This window comes from Prionailurus viverrinus, chromosome B3 (assembly GCF_022837055.1).
Source record: "Prionailurus viverrinus isolate Anna chromosome B3, UM_Priviv_1.0, whole genome shotgun sequence".
NCBI classification, from domain to species: Eukaryota; Metazoa; Chordata; class Mammalia; order Carnivora; family Felidae; genus Prionailurus; species Prionailurus viverrinus.
In genome coordinates, this window is record NC_062566.1 from 34853110 (window position 1) to 34878173 (window position 25064).

Genomic DNA, 25064 nt, shown 5'->3' on the forward strand with positions numbered 1-25064 from the left:
CGTTTTGGGCTTTGCACTGATAAGTAAGACAATATACAATATGCCAAGTGGTAGTAAGTGCTGTGGAGGAAGAAGAAAGCAAGATGGGATGATAGGGAAGACGGGACAGGGTAGAGGGAAGATTGTTATTGCATATAAGGTGATGAAGGAAGGGCTCTCTGATGAAGTGTTGTTTGGAGTTGAGCCCAGAGGAGGTAAGGGAGTGTCTGTGTGCATGTATCTGTCATCATCTAATGTCAAGTAGCAAATCTCCCAAGTCACATCTTCATTTCAGACCTCACTTGAGCTCTATTTGACACTTCACTTGGATGTCTAATAGATGTTTCAAACTTATGTCTAAAACTGAACTCCTTTTCTTCACCCCCAACCCCCAAGTCTGCTTTATCCACAGTCTTCCCCATCTCTGTTGCAGCTGGGACTAGAAATTTGAGACTCCTTTGGGAGTAGCTGTTCTACAAAATGATGGGACTAAATGTATGAGATCATTCACAGAAAGAAAAGGAAAGAAGAGATCACATTTAATGATCAGGGAAAAAGGGAGGAGGAGACTGAGGAGTAGCCAGAGGCTTGGTGGGAAGGCACCAGGAGAATGTGATGCCTCAAAAGGCGAGAACATGTTTTGGGAGTCATTAGTGCTGTCCAGATCTGCTGAGAGGTTGGAGAAGATGTAGTATAGGAATCAACTGTTAAATTTGGCATCATTAAAGTTGTTAAATTGTTCTTTTAAGGAATGGTGCGATTAAAACCTGATTGGGAATGGATTCAGGAGAGAATGGGAAACACGGAAACAGATATAGGAAATTATAACTCTTAAGTTTTGGTATAAAGAGCTATAGAAAGAGGCTGTGGAATCTAAAGGAAGGTATACCCATGGGTAGATATTTCTTTTTTTTTTTTTTTAATGTTTATTTATTTTTGAGACAGAAACAGAGCATGAACGGGGGAGGGTCAGAGAGAGAGGGAGACATAGAATCTGTGCTCAGCTGTCAGCACAGAGCCCGACCCGGGGCTCGAACTCACAGACTGTGAGATCATGACCTGAGCCGAAGTCGGACGCTCAACCGACTAAACCACCCAGGCGCCCCTAGATATTTCTTAATCAGTTCTGCCCAAAGTTTGGAGTTGGAATAAAATCTAAATTGTCATGACTTAATTATTTTAAACAGTCAAATTTTCCTCATGTTATTGCTGTTACAGTGGGGAAAAAAACATGAAATATTACTTCTGAAAGAAAAGTGGGCAAAAACTCTGATAAAATGATGACAAAATAACCAACTGAAAATACCTAACAGAAATCTGTTACTACATCTTAGATAATATGTACTGGAGATATCAAAGAGTCCATTTTATTAAGTTACTACCTTTTAAAGTTAAATGATATTTCCTTTTTTTTTTTTTTTTTTTTGATTCAGTGGGGATCAGCAGTGTACTTATGTTATAAAAAATCAGTGGCAAAGACTAACACTATATCTTACAAAGCTGGTAAGTATAATTTTTCATGGAATACTTAATATATACATGTATTATGAAGGCTAGTAAAATTTAAGGAAAAAGAAATCTTATAATGTATTAGTGTCAGGACTGGCACCACAACCCATGGGTTTTTTTCTTCTTCTGTTTTGTCTCATCCTTAAATTTATTGGATACTCAATGGAAGATTGATTTTAAAAGAAGATGGGTAACCGTGTTGAAAATTTCAAAAAACGAGTTTTTCACTTGCTTCAAGGTAGTATGACCACAAACTAAAGTTTTAGGATTGTGTTTGTACCTGTGTATGTTTCTTTAGGATAATCTTTTCTTGTTTGTCTTACTTAGCCTTCATGGATGAAGCTTGATAAATATTAATTAGTTATTATGAGTAGTTATAATGTTTGAAGATAAAAATCTGGATGTATTCTACTGAAGCATTCAGAGCTATTTGATGAACATGTATGTAATATAATGTTAAGTAGTTATAAAACATTTTAGCATCATTCAGATTTTGAGTACCTGAATTCAAGAGATGATGACCTCATATTTATTATTGTTTTTATAGGTCTAATTTGTAGATATCCTCAAGAAGATTATGAGTCTTTCTCACTCCCAGAATCTGTTCCCCTATTTTGTTTACCAATGGGTGCAACTATTGAATGTTGGCCACCAAATAGCAAATACCCTCTCCCTGTTTTTTCTACATTTGTGTTAACTGGAGCCTCAGCTGAAAAGGTACTGTGTGTTTTAACAACTGTCGACAAATTTCTTGTACGTTTTCTTTTTTTTTTTTTTTAAGTTTATTTATTTTGAGAGAGACAGAGACAGCATGGGTAGGGAAGAGGCAGAGGGAGAGAGAGAGAGAGAAAATCCCAAGCAGGCTCCATACTGCCAGCACAGAGCCTGATGCGGGGCTCATACTCAGAAAACTGAGAGATCGTGACCTGAGCCAAAACCAAGAGTCGTACGCTTAACCGACTGAGCCACCCAAGTGCCCCTCTTGTACATTTTCAGGTCTTAAGTTTTATATAATGTAAGGAACAGTAGGAAAAAAAAAACTGGTTAAATTGAATCTATTACACCTACCTCTTCCACTTGGTTAAAATAACTATATTCAGAGATAAAGGAAAAGAGAAATTTCATTCTGTCCCATACACCCCAGTGCTTTTTTGTGAATATGGTAAAAGATTTTTTTTTTTCATCATCAAATGATGATCTTTCATTGCTTCATTTTGTGTCAACCAGATGCTTTGAGAGTAATACAAAAGACATTATTATATATGCAAAGCTATTCAGAATCATAGAGTATGATAGTTGGAAAAGACCTTGGAAATCATTTAGTCTAACATCCTCATTTTATAGATTGGGAAATTGAGGTCCAGAGAAATTTAGTGAATTGCCTGAAGTTGGAATATATATTTCCTTGTCTAAAATTCTGTCCCATTGTCTACTAAATAATAATTTTCAGTCATTTTGTTATAGAGAATATTGATTCAATTGCTTTCACTCTTCAGAAAACAAACTCGATTTAATTGAAACATCTTTTTTTCAATAATGAGATGTGAGAGTAGCACTGTGTAGTGTTTTCTGTTTTTTTATTTTTTATTTTTTTAAACATACTCCGAGAAACCAAGAGAGATGTTTGTTCACCACTGTGTTCCTGCTACCTGGCACCTTGCCTGGCTCATGGGCATCTAAAAGGCTTTTAATGGCCTAGCTCGTAATGGCTCCTCCATTAAATATTTAATGATATGATTTGAATAAATGATATAAGGTGTATTTATTAAATATATTTCTTGTTTTCCAGGTCTATGGTGCTGCTATTCAGTTTTATGAACCATACTCTGAGGAAAATCTCACAGAAAAACAGAGACTTCTCTTGGGTTTAGCATCATCAGCAGATGGGAAATCTGATAGTTCCAAAACAATTCACACTAATAAATGCATCTGTCTTCTTTCTCACTGGCCTTTTTTTGACGCATTCAGGAAGTTTCTGACTTTTCTGTATCGTTATTCTATCTCTGGACCTCATGTCCTTCCAATTGAGAAGTAAGTCAGAATCCTTCTTGGTTCAAAATTTAGCAGATAATTCCATTATGTGTGGTATATTTGAACTGGTAATTCAGTAAATTTTATATGGAAACTAGATTTCTCAAGAGTTATTTGAAAAAAAGAATTTGGTTATTTCAATTAGGTAATATTTCTCTATTATACTTTTACAGCCACATTATTTTAAATATATCTGTAACAGAATGAAATGAATATTTCATTTTTTGATGCTCTTGTGAAGTTTGGAGATCCTAACTGGTTTGTTTTGTTTTGTTTTGTTTGTTTGTTTTTTGTTTGTTTGTTTTTGCTGGTTTTGGAATTCTTACTTTCCAAATTATTTGGGTTTATCATGAACTTTTAAAAATATTCCCTACTACTTTTAGACATCATGAATTTAAAGAAAAAATTAGATAAATGCATTCTTTATTCTTTGTAAAAATTCAGTGATTTACCTTAAAATCACTAAAAGTGAATAATGTTTTATGCAATAAGATCTGTTGCAAATGAAATCCAAATATCTTCATGCCTATTTGATTATTCTATACCATCTGTCACTTAAACTCTTTTGTATTTTTTTTTAAATGTTTATTTTTGAGAGGGAGGGAGAGAGAGAAAGAGCAGGAGAGGGGCAGAGAGATGGAGACTAAGGATCTGAAGCAGGCTCTGCCCTGACAGCAGAGAGCCCTATGCAGGGCTCAAACTCACAAACCATGAGATCATGACCTGAACTGAACTCAGACGCTTAACTGACTGAGCCAACCATGTGCCCCACCTCTTTCGTATTGTTAAGAAGTTGTTCAGTGATTGTTGGGAAGTGATAGAATTATCATAAGAACATTCAGTGTACAATATTACTCTTTTTCACTCTCATCTCAGTATTTTGCTCTAGTAGTTAGCAAATTTTTTTTTTTGGTGTCAGGACCCTTTTATACTCTTAAAAAATGAGCACCCCTGAAGAACTTTTTTTATGTGTTATATCTGCCAATAATTGCTACAATAGAAATTAAAGTAGAGAAAATATTTACATTTTAAAATAATTACATGTTAACAAGTATTTTTTTTAAATAACTCTTTTTAAAAAATTAGTGAGAAGGGTCATTTTTTACATTTTTGCAAATCTCTAATGTCTGGCTTAATTGAACACAGCTAGGTTCTCATGGATGCCTCTGCATTCAATCTGTTGCAATATGTTGTTTGGGTAAAAGTATATGAAAAAAACCTGGCCTCACACAGGTATGTAGGTAGGAAAAGGGAGAGTATTCGAATAGCCTTTTCAGAAAATTGTGTGGAATTTCTGCTTTGACACTGCCCCAAATTTGACAAGTGAAGTTTGTTATAGGTTATTTACAGTGTGTAATCTAAAGCCTTAGTAATGGACTTTTTCTGTTACATTAAAATCTATTGATTTTTCTCACTCTAAGTGGAACTTTTACACATGCATGGTTTTGTAGCATCATACGTTGGTCATTTGGAAATACCAGTTCATGGTGTTTAACATAGATACATTTCATTTGTTAATAGAACCACCAATTTCATCAGAAAAATTTTTTCAGTATCAAGAAGTTATCAAGTACATGGTGGCAAAATTAGATTTTCACTTAAAATTTTATTTATTGAATTAGAATTGAATTGAATTACTGGCAATAATACTATGAGTTCTTTTTCTTTTTTTTAAAGATTTCATTTTTAAAAAATTTTTTTAATGTTTTCATTTTATTTCTTAGAGAGACAGAGTGAAAGCAAGGGAGGGACAGAGAGAGAGGGAGACACAGAATCTGAAGCAGGCTCCAGGCTCTGAGCTGTCAGCACAGAGCCCAATGCAGGGCTCAAGCTCACAAACTGTGAGATCATGACCTAAGCTGAAGTCACATGCTTAACTGACTGAGCCACCTAGGCTTCCCTAAAGATTTCATTTTTAAGCAATCTCTGCACCAAATGTGAGTCTTGAATTCACAACCCCAAGATTCAGAGTCATAACGCTTCACTGTCTGAGCCAGCCAGGAGCTCTTATGAGTTATTTTTCTTGAAGCAATAGGCTCACCTTATTCATTTTTATATAGAAAAAATTTGCTGAATACCTAACATTGGATAACTTTATCAATTGTTATTTCAAGGAAAAATGGCATTCTGTGACAACAACAAAACAATCATTAAGTTCTTTGATCACTGTCCACATAATATGTTGTATATTATCTACTGAGGAAGAGGTAAAAGTTAAACTAGCTTTTGAGATGTGGATAACACAAACATTGTTGAACCTGAGGAACTATTCATATGAAAAGCCACTGGAGTTAGGTAGAAGCAACTTTAATGGGACAAATGATTTTTGGAGTTTGTTCACTTGTTTTTGTAGCACCAGGGATTTCGAAATTATAAGTACACAGAGCATTTGACTCAACTTGGACTTGTGGTGACATGCTGACCTTTATAGTATATGGTGTTCACTTTGGAATCAATTGGGTTTTTGTCTGTTTGTTTTTAAGGCATATTTCTCATTTTATGCATAAAGTTCCTTTTCCATCTCCTCAGAGGCCGCGGATTTTAGTTCAGGTAAGATTTTCTTGATGTAAGTGCCTTATTAAATGATTATTAGCCCTGTCAAAACGTACCATAAGAATAACAATTTTAAATGGAGGAAAAGATCAAATGAGAACCAGATGGTAGTTCATGTTGGAATTTGGGCCCTTATTGTTTTATTAATTGTCTCCCAGACAGACATCTAATGTTTCCCCTTAGGTAAAAGGTTGAAGAGTTAAAGTAGACAACAGTAGACATTTTGAACACACCAAAAGGGACTTCTTTCCCTAAATTTGTTATAGGTAATTGAAAGTTTGTGTCTTTGGCATTTATTCCCAAAGGGGTGTGTGTGTGTGTGTGTGTGTGTGTGTGTGTGTGTGTGTGTGTACATATTTTTTTCTTTTTTTTTTTAGAATAAATAGAAGAAAAAGTGGTGTGCTTTCATATATTATGCAGGGAGAAGTGTTCATATCTTTGTGATGGGGAAGTTCAAAATGAATAATTTTTTTCCCTATCTCTTTTCCCAATTGACTATCTTTTCTCTTTTGTTTACATTTCTTGTTTATAGTCTTGATTTGTAAGATATCTGCTTATTTAGTCACCATTTACAAAGTGATTTATATAAAGAAAATATTTTTATGTGTTATCACTATATGTGCCTTACTGTATTTATCACAACCCTTAATGGGAGTGCGGTGTCATTCAAAATTAGAAGTATTTGGCAAATAGGTATTTACAAATTTGTGGAAATGTGCATAAATTTGAAAATGTAGATAAAAATAATTGCATTATTATATTGATACAGATAAAATGTCTAGAAAAAAAGTCATTTTTGTAATCTTTATAATCAGTCTGTATATCCACATATCCTCCCTCTCTTCTTGATATTTAGTGCCAGGATATACACACACACACACACATATATATGTTGGTAAATTTTTCTTTTGAGGACCTAACAGTACATATTTTAGTCTTTATAGGCCATCCTGTCTCTGTCAAAACTACTCAGCTCTTATTGCACAAAAGCAGCTATAGATAATTCCTAAACGAATGATCATGGCTAGTGTTCCAATAAAACTTTATTTATAAACACAGATGGCCTGTGGATTTGCCCTGGAGACCATATAGGTTTACTAGCCCTGACTCTGTGGTACTAAATGAATAATTTAGTCTCCCAATAAAATTTTGTTAAAATGACATTAGGGGAACATTGAGGAACAGGAGAAAAGAGAATTCAGAGTAGGGGAAGTTAGTAGTTAGGTCAGTGGTTAGGATGTACTTTTCAAGATCTTATTAAGTGATATAAACAGTTCCTATACAGGTTAATGGTTATGTTGAAACTTGATGGATGTCAGCATTAGCCAAAAAAGTTTTTTTTTTTTTACCAGAAAGTGGTGTTTTAAAGCTCATCTTTATATTTCAAACACTTTATTGTAAATCTTCTTCCAGTTATCACCACATGATAATCTGATTCTCAGTCAACCTGTTTCTTCACCTCTTCCACTAAGGCAAGTAGAATTTCCTTTCTATTTATGTTTCTCTAAATCTAGTGCGAGCTAAAGTGACATTCAAATATTTTCTCTTTCCTAGGAAAAATTGCAAATGTTGATGGAAAGACTTCTCATTTAATTGTTTGTTATCTAAATTCCTTTTACTTAAAGAAAAAAGAAAAACCTTTACAATAGTTTGGTATTTTGTGTATCCATTTATTATCAAGTACTTATTATTGCATAAATAAGTATATGTGTATATAGATTATGAAAACAATGGTTTTTAACTTTAAATACCCTCTGAAGAACATTCAAACGTAATTAATTTTAAATTTAACCCCCTAATAAAATGGTACTCATAAATACTAACCATGGAATAAAATAATGTATTTCATCCCTTAAAAGTTCCAAGAAATTATGAAATAATTTTTTTCTAAAGTATCAGTTCTTGAAATTTAATTAGCAGTGTAATTTTCTAGCAGAGAAATCATTACAATATAATTAAGTTATTTTGTAGCACATACCTGAGGGAGACCAGCTGCCATCTTTGACATTAATTTTGTAAGAATTGCAGATTATTTCATCACTAGGTCTCAGTCCAGAGCAACCAGTGTTTTCTTAACCTTTGTTTGAGTGAAAAATAAACTAGAAATACTGACTGTGACTATGTATAAAAAGATCCTAAATTTACCCAAGAGGCCTTTTTTTTTTATTTTGGTAACAGCTTTATTGATATAATTCACATACTGTACAATTCACCCAGTTAAATTGTACAATTCAATGGTTATATTCACTCTGTGAATAGAGATATATGGAGATCACTATAAACAACATTTACATCACTCTAAAAAGAATTTCTCCCATTTCTACTCACGCAAATACACACATGCACACACACACGTGTGTGTGCACAAACACACCTCGCCAGCCTAAGGCAACCACTGATTAACTTTCTGTCTCTACAGATTTGCCTATTCTGGAGATTTCACATAAATGGAATTATATAATATGTAGCCTTTTGTGTGTGGCTTCTTTCACTTATTATAATGTTTCTGAAGTTCATCAGTGTTATCATATTTTGTTCCTTTCTGTTTCCAACAAATATTCCGTTGTATGGATAGACCACTTTTTATTTATTCATTCATTAGTTGAGGGACATTTGGGTTGTTTCTACTTTTGCCTACAATGAATAATGCTGCTACCAACGTGCACAAGTTTTCTGTGGATGTGTTTTCCTTTCTCCAAGAGAATTGTTACTAGTTTTGCTTTATTTTAAAAAAAGTTAAGTGGCGCCTGGGTGGCTCAGTCGGTTAAGCGTCAACTTCAGCTCAGGTCATGATCTTAGATTTGTGAGTTCAAGCCCCGCATTGGGCTCTGTGCTGACAGTAATCCCTCTCTCTCTTTCTCTCTGCCCTCCCCCACTCTCACTCTGTCTCTTTCTGTCTCAAAAATAAATAAACATTTAAAAAGTTTTTTAATACAAAAATAAAAATAAAAAAGTTAATTTGGTGAAGCCAATTATTTAGCCAATTATATAGACAACATACTGATTGGCTTACTGAATTACTTAGTCCAGTATTTTGTTACCACACAGAATGTCTCAGTTTGGGTTATAAATTTGCTTTGTATGTATATACCATCACTTCGTACCTCTCAATTTCATATTACTCTCTTCATTACAATAGTAAAGATAATCTATTTGTAAATCCAAATCTTAATGTATGTGCTTGCCTTAAGGGAGGTGGGCCTGTAAGTCATATATTTTTTCTGACAATTAACAATGAAAGGTGAGCCATTTAACAAAAATTTCATTAAAAAATTTGCTTTCAACCAAAGCATCCCTCTATAGATTGAGTCCTTTATTTGGACATTATCTACCCAGCAGATCTTTTTCTGAAAAAAAGAATGACTTTTCATTTTTCCATATTGAATACACTGTAGAAAAGTCTGATGATTTTGAAACCTCAGAAAACTTCATTGTTTTCATAGTAGATTTCTAGTGTTTTCCACACATAAGGACAGCAATCGCGTCTAAAGTTGAATATATAATATAATCCTAACCCAATCATGACCTTGTTTCATTAGTTTGGATAATGAGATATTTGAATATATATATTTTTAATTATATATTTTTGTTTGGATTGACAGTGGTGGCAAGTTTTCAACACTACTTCAAAATTTAGGCCCTGAAAATGCTGTGACACTACTTGTGTTTGCAGTAACAGAACATAAGATTCTCATCCATTCCCTACGCCCTTCCGTGCTTACTAGTGTGACAGAAGCATTAGTGTCTGTGAGTATTACAGGTTTTGTCATTGGCAGTCAGTTTCATTTTAAGCATAATTGATTCATCTAATTTAAAGCTACTTTTTAAAAGCCTAACTAAAATTCAGAGAGTAATTAATTTTTATGTTGTGAAAACAATTTTAATTTTCTGACACTTCATATTAGTTGTAATTATTTCACTGGTTATCAAGTGTTAGGCTTTAGGTATGAATATTTAAATACAGTTTTTTGTGTGTGCTGATAAATTATGCTTCAATGCCAAACAGCTAAATATTCTCCTGTCTTTTGTTTATCCAAGATGATTTTCCCTTTCCACTGGCCATGCCCATATGTTCCTCTCTGCCCACTGGCTTTAGCAGATGTCTTGAGTGCACCATGTCCATTCATAGTAGGAATCGATTCAAGATACTTTGATCTCTATGACCCTCCACCAGATGTCAGTTGTGTTGACCTAGACACCAACACCATTTCTCAGTAAGTACATTTTAGTGATTCTCTACTCAGTAATTTACAACTTCGTATTATATGTATGTAATTGTATATTTTATGAATGCGAATTAGAATTCTTTTGAGCTGTATTGTTTTTGTTTTGGGATTATACCATCTTTGAATCAACCCGTTCTATTCTCCAATGGAATAGATTTAGGGTATTAGAGAGCTTGTACTGTAAAGAAATTATACCTTTAATCCTCAGATCTTTAAATATTTAAGAAACATTATAATCTTATGTAGAAATTTAGCAGAAGGGAAATGGAGGTTAGAAACAGAAAACTTTAGGGTCGCCTGGGTGGCTCAGTCATTTGAGTGTCTGACTTTGGCTCAGATCATGATCTCACATTTTTGTGAGTTCAAGCCCTGCAGTGGGCTCACTGATGTCAGTGCAGAGCCCACTTAGGATCCTCTGTCCCCCTTCCTTTCTATCCCTCCCCCGCTAGCACTCTCTATCTCAAAAATAAATAACCATTAAAAAAACAAAACAAAAATTTATTTACCATTTTCCAGATGAGTACAGGTGAAATCACAAATTGAATCGGAATACTATACCTTGGTATAGTATTCCAATTCTGTTTCTAGTCTTGTGTAATACTATTAGTACACAAGTACTTCAAAAAAAATTAAATAACTTTTAAGTTATAAATGATTTTATCACCTTTATACTTTCAGAATATAAGGGTTTTATAAGTTTTCCTCTCTTTTTATTGGAATAATATTTAAGTTGTAGCTACTGGAGCTATATTTTCATAGTTTCAGTTGTTCGCTCATATCCCTTATTTTCAGTTGAATCATACTTATGCTATTCAGGGAAAAGGAAATTGATGCACTGAACACACTGCATTCATAGGACATACTTACAATAACTACAAGTTAGTCTGTTAGTAAAGCCCCAAAGCTAATACACCTTTTACAACTTAAATATGTATATGTGCAATAGGTTCTTCTCCATTTTTACTAAGCGTGTTTCATATTAAAGCGTTTTGATTGAATTCTCTAACCTTACATTAATTCTAGTCTTGTCACGTATGTCAAAACCTCAAGTGCCTAAACCATTAGAAAAGATGGTGTTCTATTAAATAGATAATATAAAAATAATATAAAATGATAATATATTACAGCAAAAAAATACTTCTTTTAAGGTTTACATTCGAGAGAGAGAGAGAATGCCTGTGCGCAAGTGTACAGGGGAAGAGCAGAGAGAGAGCAGGACAGAGGATCCCAAGCAGGCTCTGCGCTGACAACAGAGAGTGCAATGCAGGGCTCCAACTCAGAATCCGTGAGATCATGACCTGAGCTGAAGTCGAACACCTAACCTACTGAGCCAGCCAGGCACCCTGAATACTTTTCTATTATAAAGTATATATGCTGTCAAAAAGCTTTTTTTCAGAGAATGCCTAACCAAGTAAATATGGGATGTACTTTGTGCATAAAAGCCATTTTATATATGGGATTGATAGAGTCTAATATTCTTTATCAGGAACATTTCACTCATTACCAGGAATATTTAATTCTTTAGATATTAAAGTATTATCTTTTTTTTGGCCAGTTGTTGATGTTACATGACATAATTTTTTTTAATTTATTTTTTTTTATTTTTAGGGAGAGCATGAGGAGGGTAGGGGCAGAGAGAGAGGGAGATGGAGAATTCCAGGCAGGTTCTGCACTGAGCATAGAACCCTACACAGGGCTCAAACTCATGAATCATGAGGTCGTGACCTGAGCCAAAACCAAGAGTCGGACGCTTAACCAACTGGGCCACCCAGGCAACCCCAATGACATAGTATTTTTAAAAATTGAAATTCAGGGTGGTGAATTGGTATATACTGTATTTATTATGGTAATAAATTACATTTTCCCTCTTTTTATACTTTCCTTCCGGTTTGTTAAAATAATTTTTTATTTTATCTTTTTCTTTTGATCGCTAGTGAGTTAAAGAATCAAAGAAAACATGAGTTGTTGGCACTCATTAGTAGTATTCCTTCTTGATATTATCACCCTTCCAAATGTATGGAAGGACGAAGCAGGTGAACTAACAGCTTTCTAGTTTCCTTTATCCAGAATTTCTGGATTTTATTTTTAAGTAATCACCACATCCAACATGGGGCTCGAACTCACAACCCCAAGAGTAAGAGTGACACACTCCACTGAGCCAGCCAGTCACCCCCAAAGCTTAGATTTTTAAGTAAATTATCAGAAGGGGCACATAGCATCTACTGCCCGCTAGATTTTGGAACCATCACCATCCAGGTTTAAAACTAATTCCTCTGCCACCGATTATTGGTTATTTTGGGAATCACCATGAGTAAAAACATGAGTAAATAACAGTAATTAGGTGTAATGAATGGACACCAAGATTCTGTTCATCTATCTTCAGCACCCTTTTTTGAGAGGCACTGGAAATAAAAGGGCAACTTGGTGTACTTCTTTCTCTTAAGTACACTTAAGTACTTAAGTGTACACTTAAGTACACTTCTTTCTCTGAAGTTGCTCATAATTTAGTTTTAAAGGCCAGCATGCACACAGTGAATGATAAAGTACAGTGGGAGTGCTGTGTTGCAAAGTTTTATCCAGAAAATAATGTAAAAAGTGTTCTACATTGTCTTCTCACTGTAATGCAGGATTCCGTGCTCCCGGTCACATTATAAAATAAAACCTTCGCAGTGGGACATCTGCAGTGGCCCTGTTCCATCTATCTGTATTTTTATCCTCATTTGTGGAAAGATAGGGTAGATTCCAAGACAGTGGTTCTTTTTAGCCTAAGCTTTCCCATCCACTCCTTTTTCTTTGTTTGGTTTCCAAGGTGATGATTTTGCCATTTTTGTTCTGTGGGAAGTACAGGGAACAGAAAAATAAATTCAGCTTCCACTACACACGTGTGCTGTGTTGTTTTTGGTGGTTAATACATGAGTGATTCAGTTTTCTTCTCCTTTTTCTCTACATTTTTCAAGTTTTCTAAAAATATATATATATATGGCTTCTGAAGTACAAAGAAAGATTTAATAAGTAAAGAATGGAATCAAAAAAGCTATAGTGAAGTCCAAAAGGTTTATGGTATTTATCACCATGCTCTTTTCTTACTGCACGTGTGGTTGGAAGAACAACTGTGTCCTAATAATTTTAATAAAAGAGATTATGGGAGTTTGTTGTAGAAACAAAGATAGCACTTTCAAGCAGGTATCCTCTTTTATAGTTATAAAAGTACTTTGGAGGATTATCCTTTGCTCAAATAATTTAATATCATGGATTAGTTATTTTCTGAAAGAAACGAAAGCAAATTTTACTTCCACTTTTAGGAAACTAAGAAACTAAATACTTAAATATACTGCAGTATTTTGATAAGCTTTCTGGATCCTCAGTTCATTTTGTCTTTACAAGTGCAAGTTTTCCACAGTGCTTGTTCTTAGAGTCAGAATCTATAAGAAAAAAACCTCCTGTTGCTAGAATTTTCTCAGTATTGAGGTGTCTAAAGACTCTTAAATGGGGTTTGAGAGTAATGACCACCATATTAAGTTTGTAGTGATTAGCATGGTTCCACTGCAAGTAGAATTTACCCAGTACCAACATAATTATAATTTTTTGCGCTATTATTGTATAAGGGTCTACTCTTGTGTAAGTTAATTTTTAAATATTCTGCATCCCAGTTTATCCTTGTAGTATTTTTCTCTTATTATAATATTTTATTTTTGTATATATGTACATTTTGTATGTATGTATTTTACTTTTTATTCAATATATGTTTTCTTTTACCTTTTATATATATAGCAAAAAAAAAAAAAAATCTAACAAATACATTGTTGTTGTCATTTAATCTCAGAACTGGTGACAAGAAAAATGTAGCCTGGAAGATACTTCCAAAGAAACCATGTAAAAATCTGATGAACACACTGAATAATTTGCACCAGCAGCTGGCAAAATGTAAGTGTATAACTTAATTAAAGGAAGTAATTTAATCTGAGAAAGGACTCCAGTTACTTTGCCTTCCTAGGGAAAGAATACTGTTTATTTTATCTAAGGGAAATGTTTTTATAATCTTAAGGGAAAATGAACACTAAAGCAAACTTTGTTAGAAGCTGAATAGATTTATAAAATTTATTATATTTTATTTTATATCTGCTACATGTTCATAGAGCCATTTTAGAATAGTAAAATTGAAAAAGAGGTTGAGGTAATTGTTTTCCTTACTTTTACCATTACTGAAATACCGTGGAAAAAATAAGGGTTTCCTTCCCTGATGAACATGGATACAAAAATCCTCAACAAGATATTAGCCAACCAGATCCAACAATACATTAAAAAAATTATTCACCATGACCAAGTGAGATTTATACCTGGGATGCAGGGCTGGTTCAGTATCTGCAAAACAATCAATGTGATTCATCACATCAATAAAAGAAAGGACAAGAACCACATGATCCTTTCAATAGATACAGAGAAAGCATTTGACAAAATAGAGCATCCTTTCTTAATAAAAACCATTAAGAAATTAGGGATAGAAGGATCATACCTCAAGATCATAAAAGCCATATATGAAAGACCCAATGCTAATATCATCCTCAATGGGGAAAACTGAGAGCTTTCCTCCTAGGATCAGAAACAAGACAGGGATGTCCACTCTCGCCACTGTTAACTCAACATAGTATTGGAAGTCTTAGCCTTAGCAATCAGACAACACAAAGAAATAAAAGGCATCCAAATCGGCCAGGAGGAGGTCAAACTTTCACTATTTACAGATGACATGATGCTCTATATGGAACCCCAAAAGATTCCACCAAAAAAAAAACCTGCTAGGACTGATCCATGAATTCAGCAAAGTTGCAGGATATAAAATCAATGCACAGAAATCAGTTGCATTCCTATACACCAACAATGAAACAATAGAAAGAGAAATCAAGAAATCAGTCCCATTTACAATCACACCAAAAACCATAAAATAGGAATAAATCTAACCAAAGAGGTGAAAAATCTATACACTGAAAACTATAGAAAGTTTATGAAAGAAATTGAAAAAGACACACAAAAAAATGGAAAAACATTCCATGCTCCTGGATAGGAAGAACAAATATTGTTAAAGTGTCAATACTACCCAAAGCAATCTACATAGTCAATGCAATCCCTATCAAAACAACACCAGCATTCTTCACAGAGCTAGAACAAACAGTCCTAAAATTTGTATGGGACCAGAAAAGACCCTGAATAGCCAAAGCAATCTTGAAAAAGAAAACCAAAGCAGGAGGCATCACCGTCGTGGACTTCAAGCTGTATTTTAAAGCTGTATTCGTCAAGACAGTATGGTACTGACACAAACAGACACTCAGATCAATGGAACAGAATAGAGAACCCAGAAATGGACCCACAAACATATGGCCAACTAGTCTTTGACAAAGCAGGAAAGAATATCCAATAGAATAAAGACAGTCTCTTCAGCAAGTGGTGCTGGGAAAACTGGACAGTGACATGCAGAAGAATGAACCTGGACCACTTTCTTACACCATACACAAAAATAAACTCAGAAGGGATGAAAGACCTAAACATAAGACAGGAAGCCATCAAAATCCTCCAGGAGAAAGCAGGCAAAAACCTCTTTGATCTTGGCCACAGAAACTTCTTACTCAACACGTCTCCAGAGGCAAGGGAAACAAAAGAAAAATGAACTACTGGGACCTCATCAAAATAAAAAGCTTCTGCACAGCGAAGGAAACAATCAGCAAAACTAAAAGGCAACCCATGGAATGGCAGAAGATAGTTGCAAACAACATATCAGATAAAGGGTTAGTATCCAAAATCTATAAAGAATTTATCAAACTCAACACCCAAAAAACAAATAATCCAGTGAAGAAATGGGCAAAAGACATGAATAGACACTTCTCCAGAGAAGACATCCAGATGGCCAACCAGCACATGAAAAAATGCTCAACATCACTCATCATCAGGGAAATGCAAATCAAAACCACAAGGAGATACCGCCTCACACCTGTCAGAATGGCTAACATGAACAACTCAGGCAACAACAGATGTTGGCCAGGATGCAGAGAGAGAGGATCTGTTTTGCATTATTGGTGGGAATGGCAAGCTGGTGCAGCCACTCTGGAAAACAGTATGGAAGTTCCTCAAAAAACTAAAAATAGAACTACCCTACGACCCAGCAATTGCACTACTAGGCATTTATCCACGGGATACAGGTGTGCTGTTTCGAAGGAACACACACCCTCTAATGTTTATAGCAGCACTATCAACAATAGCCAAAGTATGGAAAGAGCCCAAATGTCCATTGATGGATGAATGGACAAAGAAGATGTGGTACATATATACAATGGAATATCATTCAGCAATCAAAAAGAATGAAATCTTACCATTTGCAACTATGTGGACGGAACTAGAGGGTATTATGCTAAGTGAAATTAGTCAGAGAAAGACAAATACCATATGACTTCACTCATGTGAGGACTTTAAGGGACAAAACAGATGAACATAAGGGAAGGGAAGCAAAAATAATATAAAAACAGGGAGGGGGATGGACATAAGAGACTCTTAAACATGGAGAACAAACAGAGGGTTACTGGAGGGGTCGTGGGAGGGGGGATGGGCTTAATGGGTAAGGGGCATTAAGGAATCTACTCCTGAAATCATTGTTGGACTATATGCTAACTAACTTAGATGTAAATTAAATAAATGAATAATAATAATAATTAAAAAATAAGGGTTTCCTCTCGTATAACATTCTCTTCATACAGAGAATAGAAGTTTAATTTTGAAAATTTAAGACAGATGGTTTAAATTAGAAAGTGCTGATGATTTTAGTGGGGTGAGAGCTGGGTTTTAAGCTTTCACCTTCAGTGGATCTTAATGCCGTCCTAACCTCAAATAATTTGAAAATAGAAGCCTACCAAATGCATTAGGAAATTAATCAAAATGAAAATTGATTGGGATATAGAATGTTTCAGTAAAAAGCTTATAGAAGAATACCTTGACAGTGATCCAGAATTATCGATAAGAAGAATTAAACCTTCATATACTTAATCTCTTGGTATTTTTAGAACAATGGCCCATTCAGGGTCCATGATTTAATACTTACTGTTTAAAAAATGGTCAGTAATGGTATAGCAGTATTTGAGGTTCTCTTTTATGTATTAGGTGAAATATAGACAGCGGAAGGGGCCTATATCCTTGAGGGTTCAAAGTGACCATAGAGTTGGAAATAGACATGGAAGACGACAGTGTTTCCCAAGTAAACCTTACAGCAAGCAGAGAATCTGGAAGTGTCTCATAAGTACTGGAATAGGAAAACAGTGACATGAAATAGAGCAGCATGTCATCTTAGGTGGCAAATAAATTATGTATAGAATTTTATTTAAGCTGACTAGTTAACTGCTTTCTAACAAGGCATACACTTCTTATAAATAGCTGAGAAGTCCAGCAGCTTTTGTAGCAATATTTAAAATATTAAAATCTGTGAAATAGCCTGTCCAGCTGTTGAAGGGCAGAACCTTAAAGCTGAAAATTATAAACTTTTAAGCAATACTGATAGTTGAGGATTGTGTAACACTTTATAGCTTCAGAACACTTCCACGTATATTTTTTATCTTTATAACTCTGAAGATAAATTGAGGGAGGTTAAATAGCTTGTCAGAGATTATACAGTTAACACAGATGAAGCTAGGATTAAAATCTAGATCTTCTGTATAAAGGCCCATGTTCTTTCTAGTACTGTTACTTTTTTCTACAATAAGAACTCCAGAAAAAACTTTGTAAGATGATTTATTGTTCCTCGTAGTTTGAAAAGTTTTTAAATTTTGAAACAATCACAAACATGTTCCCTGATCTTTGAGAATAGATCCCCCATCACCTCCAAATGGAATATATTTCCTACCCAAAAATACATTTTCCTCCACCACTACCTAACGATGAAAATCAGGAAATTACCAGTGAGCATTTCTGCCATCTTTACCTGCAGACCAGATTCAAGTTTTATTATAATAATGTTCTTTATAGCAAAATAATCCATTTCCAAATCAGATGTCTTTAGTTTCAAGTCTCTTTAGTCTCCTTTTCTGCACACACTTCTTCGATTTCTCCTTCTTTTTTTTTTTTTTTTTTTTGATACTTTTGAAGATGGTATTTGCTATCATAGAATGGTCCATGATGTGGGTTTGTCTTGAGTGTCCACATGGTAAATATAGGTCCTACAGTTTTGGCAGGAATATCACAGAAATGACACTATGTTCCTTTCCTAGCATCCTTATCAGATCGTGAACTACTTTGATTTGTCAAGGTGGCATCTTGACAGGTGATGGCATCTAGCAGGCCTCTTTTACTTGAGTGGCATCTAGCAGGCCTCTTTTACTTGAGTTTATTCTTTTACTACCTAATGGCTTTAGCGTTGAGTTGTTCAGGAAAAGGAAGAGCTGTTTTTCACATTTTAATCCATGTGTGTTTTTCCTGTCGGCACTTACATTTTTTTAAAAGGGAGAGAGGGTAGAACTAATGCATTTAACCCTGTTTCCTGTTGATATGGTTGCTATGATTTTCTCTTATTAATTTATATATAGTTACTTCAGAACATGATTTTTTTTTATGGTAGTCAGACAAACAGGAATAATTTTATATTTACTTTGGTTGAAACGAACTCAGCAGAGGCTAACAAATGATGTAGCAAGCTTTGCTGGGGTTTACATATTATGAAGTTATGTAAACAAAGAGTTAAGTAGCTGGAGCCCTTTTGAAAACAATAACTTATTTCTTTCAATTTTTTTGAAATGTAATTAACATACAGGACTGTATAAACTTAAGGTGTACAGCGTGACTTGACATACATATAGAACAGATTTATATTGATACCATTATTAACATTGGTTTCAATAGTTTGGAGAAAACCTTCACCCTGTATTTTTTCACAGTGCAGCAGAGACCAAGAGACGATGGACTAATGGACTTAGCAATGAATGACTATGATTTTAATTCTGGAAAGAGGTTGCACATGATAGATTTGGAAATCCAAGAGGCATTTTTGTGTTTCATGGCCTCTATTTTAAAAGGCTATAGATCATACTTAAGACCAATAACACAAGCCCCATCTGAGACAGCCACAGATGCGTCCTCTCTTTTTGCCTTGCAAGGTGAGCAATTGTACACTTTTATAGCTTTCATATCACTGAGTTTAACCTTATGATGATACAGTTTTTCTGTGTTAGTAGCTCATGTTTATCAAAATACATAGCTATTTTTGAAGTATGTGAATCTACCAATTTTGTTGGTAATCCATTTCCACACAGCTAGTTATTTCTCAGACAAATTAGAAATAATCCCATTAACAAAATATGTCGAAGAAACTATTTGAAAAGCACAGAGCTTTGTAACCATGTACTGCTTCACTCTTTTGTGCCACAGATGTGTTAGGATATTGATAGTTTTAGTTTTCAGAGCAGCTGGGCAATGTTGAACACTCAGAGGAGCCTCTGGGATGGTCACCCCCAAGCATGCACAGCCTCATTCATTTTACTTCATTACACTTTATAAATATTCCTTTCTTTCTGTTTGTGCCCTGAAACAAAAGAAGTTGGAGAGCCCCCGAGTGCAATTTGTGTCAAAATACAGATTTATTTTCTTTTGTAGTATATAACATTTGGAAGAGAAATTCATTTAATAAGCATATATTGAGTTCCTCTAAATGCTAGGTATATAGTGGCATGCAAAAGATACACGGTCATAAGAGAGAGAGAGAGAGAGAGAGAGAGAGAGAGAGAGAGAGAGAGAGACATGGTCACTTCTCCCAGTGAGCTTATAGTCAAGAAGATAAGCAATTTGAAGGGCACCTGACTGGTTCAGTCAGAGGAGTATGTGACTCTTGATCTCAGGGTCAGGAGTTCAAGCCCCACATGAGGTTTAGAGATTACTTAAATAAATAAAACTTAAAAAAAAAAAAAGATAAGCAATTTGAAAATAGTATGAATGAGGGGCACCCGGGTGGCTCAGTCAGTTGAGCATCTGACTTCGGCTCAGGTCATGATCTCACTATTCATGAGTTGCAGCCCTGCTTGGGGCTCTGTGCTGACATCTCAGAGCCTGGAGCCCACTTCGGATTCTGTATCTTCCTCTCTCTCTGCTTCTCCCCAGCTTGTACTCTGTCTGTCTCTCTCTCTCTCTCTCTCTCTCTCTCTCTTTCTCTCAAAAATAATAAAAACAAACATTAAAAAAATAATATGAATGAACACTTTATTTCACAACTTCAGATCACAGAAAACCCTTCTGAGGAATTTATCTCTGAGCCATAATGTCAAGGATGAATACAAATTAGCCAGGCAAAAGAAAAGTAGAAAGTTTTAGACAGAGAGAACATTTGGAAATAGTTTGAATTTATGGGCCCAAAAGAAGGCCCAAGTGTAGTGTAACTGATCATAGTAAGCAGTGTGGAGTGCAAAATCAGGAAATAAACTTTTCCTCTGTTTCAGTAAGGCACAGACATAATCAAACACTAGAGAGGTTGTAACTGTTGCTCTTTAAAAATGCTTTCACATTTACAATTTTATATATAATCCACAAGGTAATGAGAGGACAACAGAGACAAGTCTGGGTGAAGATTTGAAAGATCTGGGTTCAAGTTCCTTTCGTATTGCTGTCTTTGTCAGGTCACTTCCCCAGGGGTCTTAGTTTCTTCTTCTGCAAAATGGTAGGTTGAGGAAGTACAGATGACATGGTTAATCAAGTTCCTTCTGGCTTAAAATTCTATGAATCTTTGAATGATCCTATATTTTGTGACATTATGAATTTATGTTGAACAGCTTTCTTAAGAAGCCGGGACCGATCACATCAAAAATTCTATAACATGATGACCAAAACACAAATGTTCATTCGCTTCATCGAGGAATGTTCTTTTGTCAGTGACAAAGATGCAAGCCTGGCATTTTTTGATGACTGTGTAGATAAAGTAAGTAAGAGTATGTCTACGGTGCCCTGACTTATTTTGTGTGATTGTTTTACATGTTATGAGTTATAGTTTCTATTTAACTTTTATCAGCGCTTGACAGAATCTAAGTTCATTTCATTTCATCATTGACTCTTTATATTATTAAAGTTTTGTTTGGACTGCTAGATATTATAAACCACAAACTCTTAGGAGTACCTTGCAGGATTTTACTGAATCATGAGTCTTATTTTAGCAACCAGGTCTATAACTTTGCCTGCCCACTTACAGACTATGGGAGTTCTGTCCAAGTCTGTGCACCTCCAACTTGAGCATCTGTAGTTTTCACCTCTCCTTATTGTACCTTGCCACATGCTGAGAGTAGGTGTAGTGCATAATGAATATATCACTTGAATTCTTCTACAATTTGGAAGTGAGTTTATAGCATAAATTAAGTGAATTAATTCTATTTTAAATTCGTGTATGAAACCTTCTCTTCCCCTTCAGTCCTAATATCATAAGGTGGTTATCTATGCTGAACATAGAGGAGGTTGGGGAACAGTGATCTAGAGTGGGGTGTTGAAACCTGAATGGGGTGAGGAAGGAGGAACAGACTAGCATTGGGTGTTGGAGCCCAAGCCAGGTGAAGACAGCATCTATGTAAGGGGTGACCTAGCATGGAGAATCAGAGGATGAGCAGGATAAAAAGAGTGCCCAGGCTGGGGGACAGACAGCTGCAGAGGATCAGAATAAACAAGATGAGAAGAGTATCCATGCCAAAACAGCATGGAGTATCAGAGGCTGAGCAAGGTGAGGAGAGTGTCCCCACAGGGTAGGGGCAGCAAATGGAGTATCAAAGTTTGATCTAGATGAGGAAGATGCCAGCTTGGTGGGGACAGAGGGTAGGTCTGGAAGTAGCTGTTGAGGCCAAATTAGGATGAAGAAGTCGTATGTGTGGAGAGGGGTGGTGGTGGAAATGGGAGAATGTAAAGAGGAGTGGATCAAATAAATATATTAAAGATAATGAAGTTACTCACTGTCAGAGAAGGGACTTACAAATACAGAAAAGGAGAAAACCAGAATGAACCCTGTGTTATTAGAGTGGAGTAAGAGGTTTGATATATCATTGGTTTTCAGTATGTATAGACAAATATAGAAATAAGTACAGATGTAAGTATGTATGTCTGTGTGTGTACATACATATATTCCCTAGCTCTGTACACCTAGAGAATCTGGAAGCAGCCATACCCCAATGGTGGTGAGTACACCTAATGAACAGAATTTGGCTTCTAACGCCCATTCTCCACTAAAAGGAATTAGGACTCCTTGGAGAATAATTGGGCCTAGGGCAAGGAAAGTACAGGATGAGCCCTGAAGTAGCTTGTGCTAGAACATAAGGAATTGCTCCAAGAATAATGGAGACATGTTTTTTAAAACAACAACAACAACAACAACAACAACACACACACACACACACACACACAAAGATAAGCCAGCTTGAAGGAACCCCCACTGGCTATATCTGAGACAATTTGAACATCAAATCTAAGTAACAGATTATAACCCATTGGATAAAATAGGAAACTATGAGTTTACACAGGTACTAAGAGTCTAATGAGAAACAGGATTTTCGTTTCAAAGTATCTCTGCACAAAATACGTATTAATTACAAAATGGGCAAGAGGAATTTTATAGTGGAACAGAAAGCCTGGCAGACACCACTTTTATGTAGTCATCAAAGTGAACATTACAAGTAGGGAAACAAATCAACATCATATGCCTATAATAGGCCATGGTGAGAATACAACATCAACTCTGTGATATTTCTGCCAAGGATGCATGACCTGTAGAATCTCAAGGAAGTATGAGACAAACCCAAATTAAGTGACATCCCTCAAAATACCCCTTCTGTGATCCACAAATTTTCAGGGTTAAGAAAATAAAGGAAAAATTAAGACACTGCTCAAAAGTGAAGGAAACTAAAGAGTCTTGACAAGCAAATACAAGGCTCATCATTCAGAACTGGATGCTCTTGGCATACCATCATTAACATAATCAGTAAAGCTTGGAGGTAGTTTGAGGATTAGACAGTGGTAGTAGTATAACATGTTGGTTTCCACAATTTGTTGTATTATGGTTAGATAGCAGACTTTCATTGTTTGTAGGAAGTACACACTAAAGTATTGAAGGGTGTTGGGTCATCAGGCCAGCAATTTACTCTCAGACGATGAAAGGGAAAACATTATATGCACTTGAAAAGTTATTGTACTTGAAACTCCTGTATATTTGTGAGTATATATGCATACAGTGTTCATGATTTTATGCCCATGACCATAGAAAAAAGGAGGAAAGCAAAGTTTTGTCATGTATTTAGTCAACAAGTTATGCTTGTAAGGTTTTTTAAAGAAGTCCATCACGTTCAAATTTATGTGACTTAAAGAAAATGTGATTGATTATTTTTTAAATATAATTTATTGTCAGGTTAGCTAATATACAGTGAATACAGTGTGCTCTTGGCTTCAGGACTAGATTCCCATGATTCATTGCTTACCTACAGCACCCAGTGCTCATCCCAACAAGTGCCCTCCTCAATGCCCATCACCCATTCCACTCCCCCACCCCGATTGTCCCTCACTTTGTTTTCTGTATTTGTCTCTTATGGTTTGCCTACTTCTCTGTTTGAAACTATTTTTTCCCTTTCCCTTCCCCCATGGTCTTCTGTTAAGTTTCTCAAATTCTACATATGAGTGAAAACATGTAATATTTGTCTTCTCTGACTGACTTATTTCACTTAGCATAATACCCTCCAGTTCCATCCACATTGTTGCAAATGGCAAGTTTTCATTCTTTCTCATTGCCAAGTAGTATACCATTGTATGTATATACCATATCTTCTTTATCCATTCATCAGTTGATGGACATTTGGGCTCTTTCCATAATTTGGCTATTGTTGAAAGCGCTGCTGTAAACATTGGGGTACATATGCCCCTGTGTATCAGCACTCCTTTATCCTTTGGATAAATTCCTAGTAGTGCTATTGCTGGGTCATAGAGTAATTCTATTTTTAATTTTTTGAGGAACCTCCACACTGTTTTCCAAAGTGGCTGCACCAGTTTGCATTCCCACCAACAAGAGAAACAACATCTGTTGTTTCCTGAGTTCTTTTTTTTTTTTTTAATTTTTTTTCAACGTTTTTATTTATTTTTGGGACAGAGAGAGACAGAGCATGAACGGGGGAGGGGCAGAGAGAGAGGGAGACACAGAATCGGAAACAGGCTCCAGGCTCTGAGCCATCAGCCCAGAGCCTGACGCGGGGCTCGAACTCACGGACCGCGAGATCATGACCTGGCTGAAGTCGGACGCTCAACCGACTGCGCCACCCAGGCCCCTCTGTTGTTTCCTGAGTTCTTAATTTTAGCCACTCTGACTGGCATGAGGTGGTATCTCATTGTGGTTTTGATTTGTATTTCCCTGATGATGAGCAATGTCAGGCATCTTTTCATGTCTGTTGACCATCTGGATGTCTTCTTTGGAAAAGTTTCTATTCATGTCGTCTGCCCATTTGTTCACTGGATTATTTGTTTTTCGGGTGTTGAGTTTGGTAAGTTCTTTATAGATTTTGGGTACTAACCCTATTTTCTCCCATTCCGTCAGTTGCCTTTTAGTTTTGTCGATTGGTTCCTTCACTGTGCAGAAGCTTTTTATCTTGATGAGGTCCCAATAGTTTATTTTTGCTTTTATTTCCCTTGCCTTTAGAGACATGTCGAGTAAGAAGTTGCTGGGCTGAAGTCAAAGAGGTTGTTGCCTGCTTTCTCTTCTAGGGCTTTGATGGTTCCCTGTCTCACATTTAGGTCTTTCAT

General features: G+C 35.5%; 1 protein-coding gene across 12 annotated transcripts in view; it reads left to right on the forward strand.

The window, feature by feature from the left end:
* The window catches only part of DENND4A (DENN domain containing 4A), a 131943-nt gene that overhangs the window by 52636 nt on the left and 54243 nt on the right, over positions 1–25064 (forward strand). For 8 of the 12 annotated variants that reach the window (XM_047863233.1, XM_047863236.1, XM_047863240.1 and 5 more), the window contains exons 5-14: positions 1413–1482; positions 2036–2205; positions 3278–3519; positions 6003–6069; positions 7486–7544; positions 9675–9819; positions 10111–10286; positions 14122–14222; positions 19202–19420; positions 21083–21228. In XM_047863233.1, coding sequence (XP_047719189.1) covers positions 1413–1482; positions 2036–2205; positions 3278–3519; positions 6003–6069; positions 7486–7544; positions 9675–9819; positions 10111–10286; positions 14122–14222; positions 19202–19420; positions 21083–21228 — 1395 coding nt within the window. The remainder of the gene's footprint in view (positions 1–1412; positions 1483–2035; positions 2206–3277; positions 3520–6002; positions 6070–7485; positions 7545–9674; positions 9820–10110; positions 10287–14121; positions 14223–19201; positions 19421–21082; positions 21229–25064) is intronic. The other 4 variants (XM_047863242.1, XM_047863245.1, XM_047863238.1 and 1 more) reach the window with 4 other exon arrangements.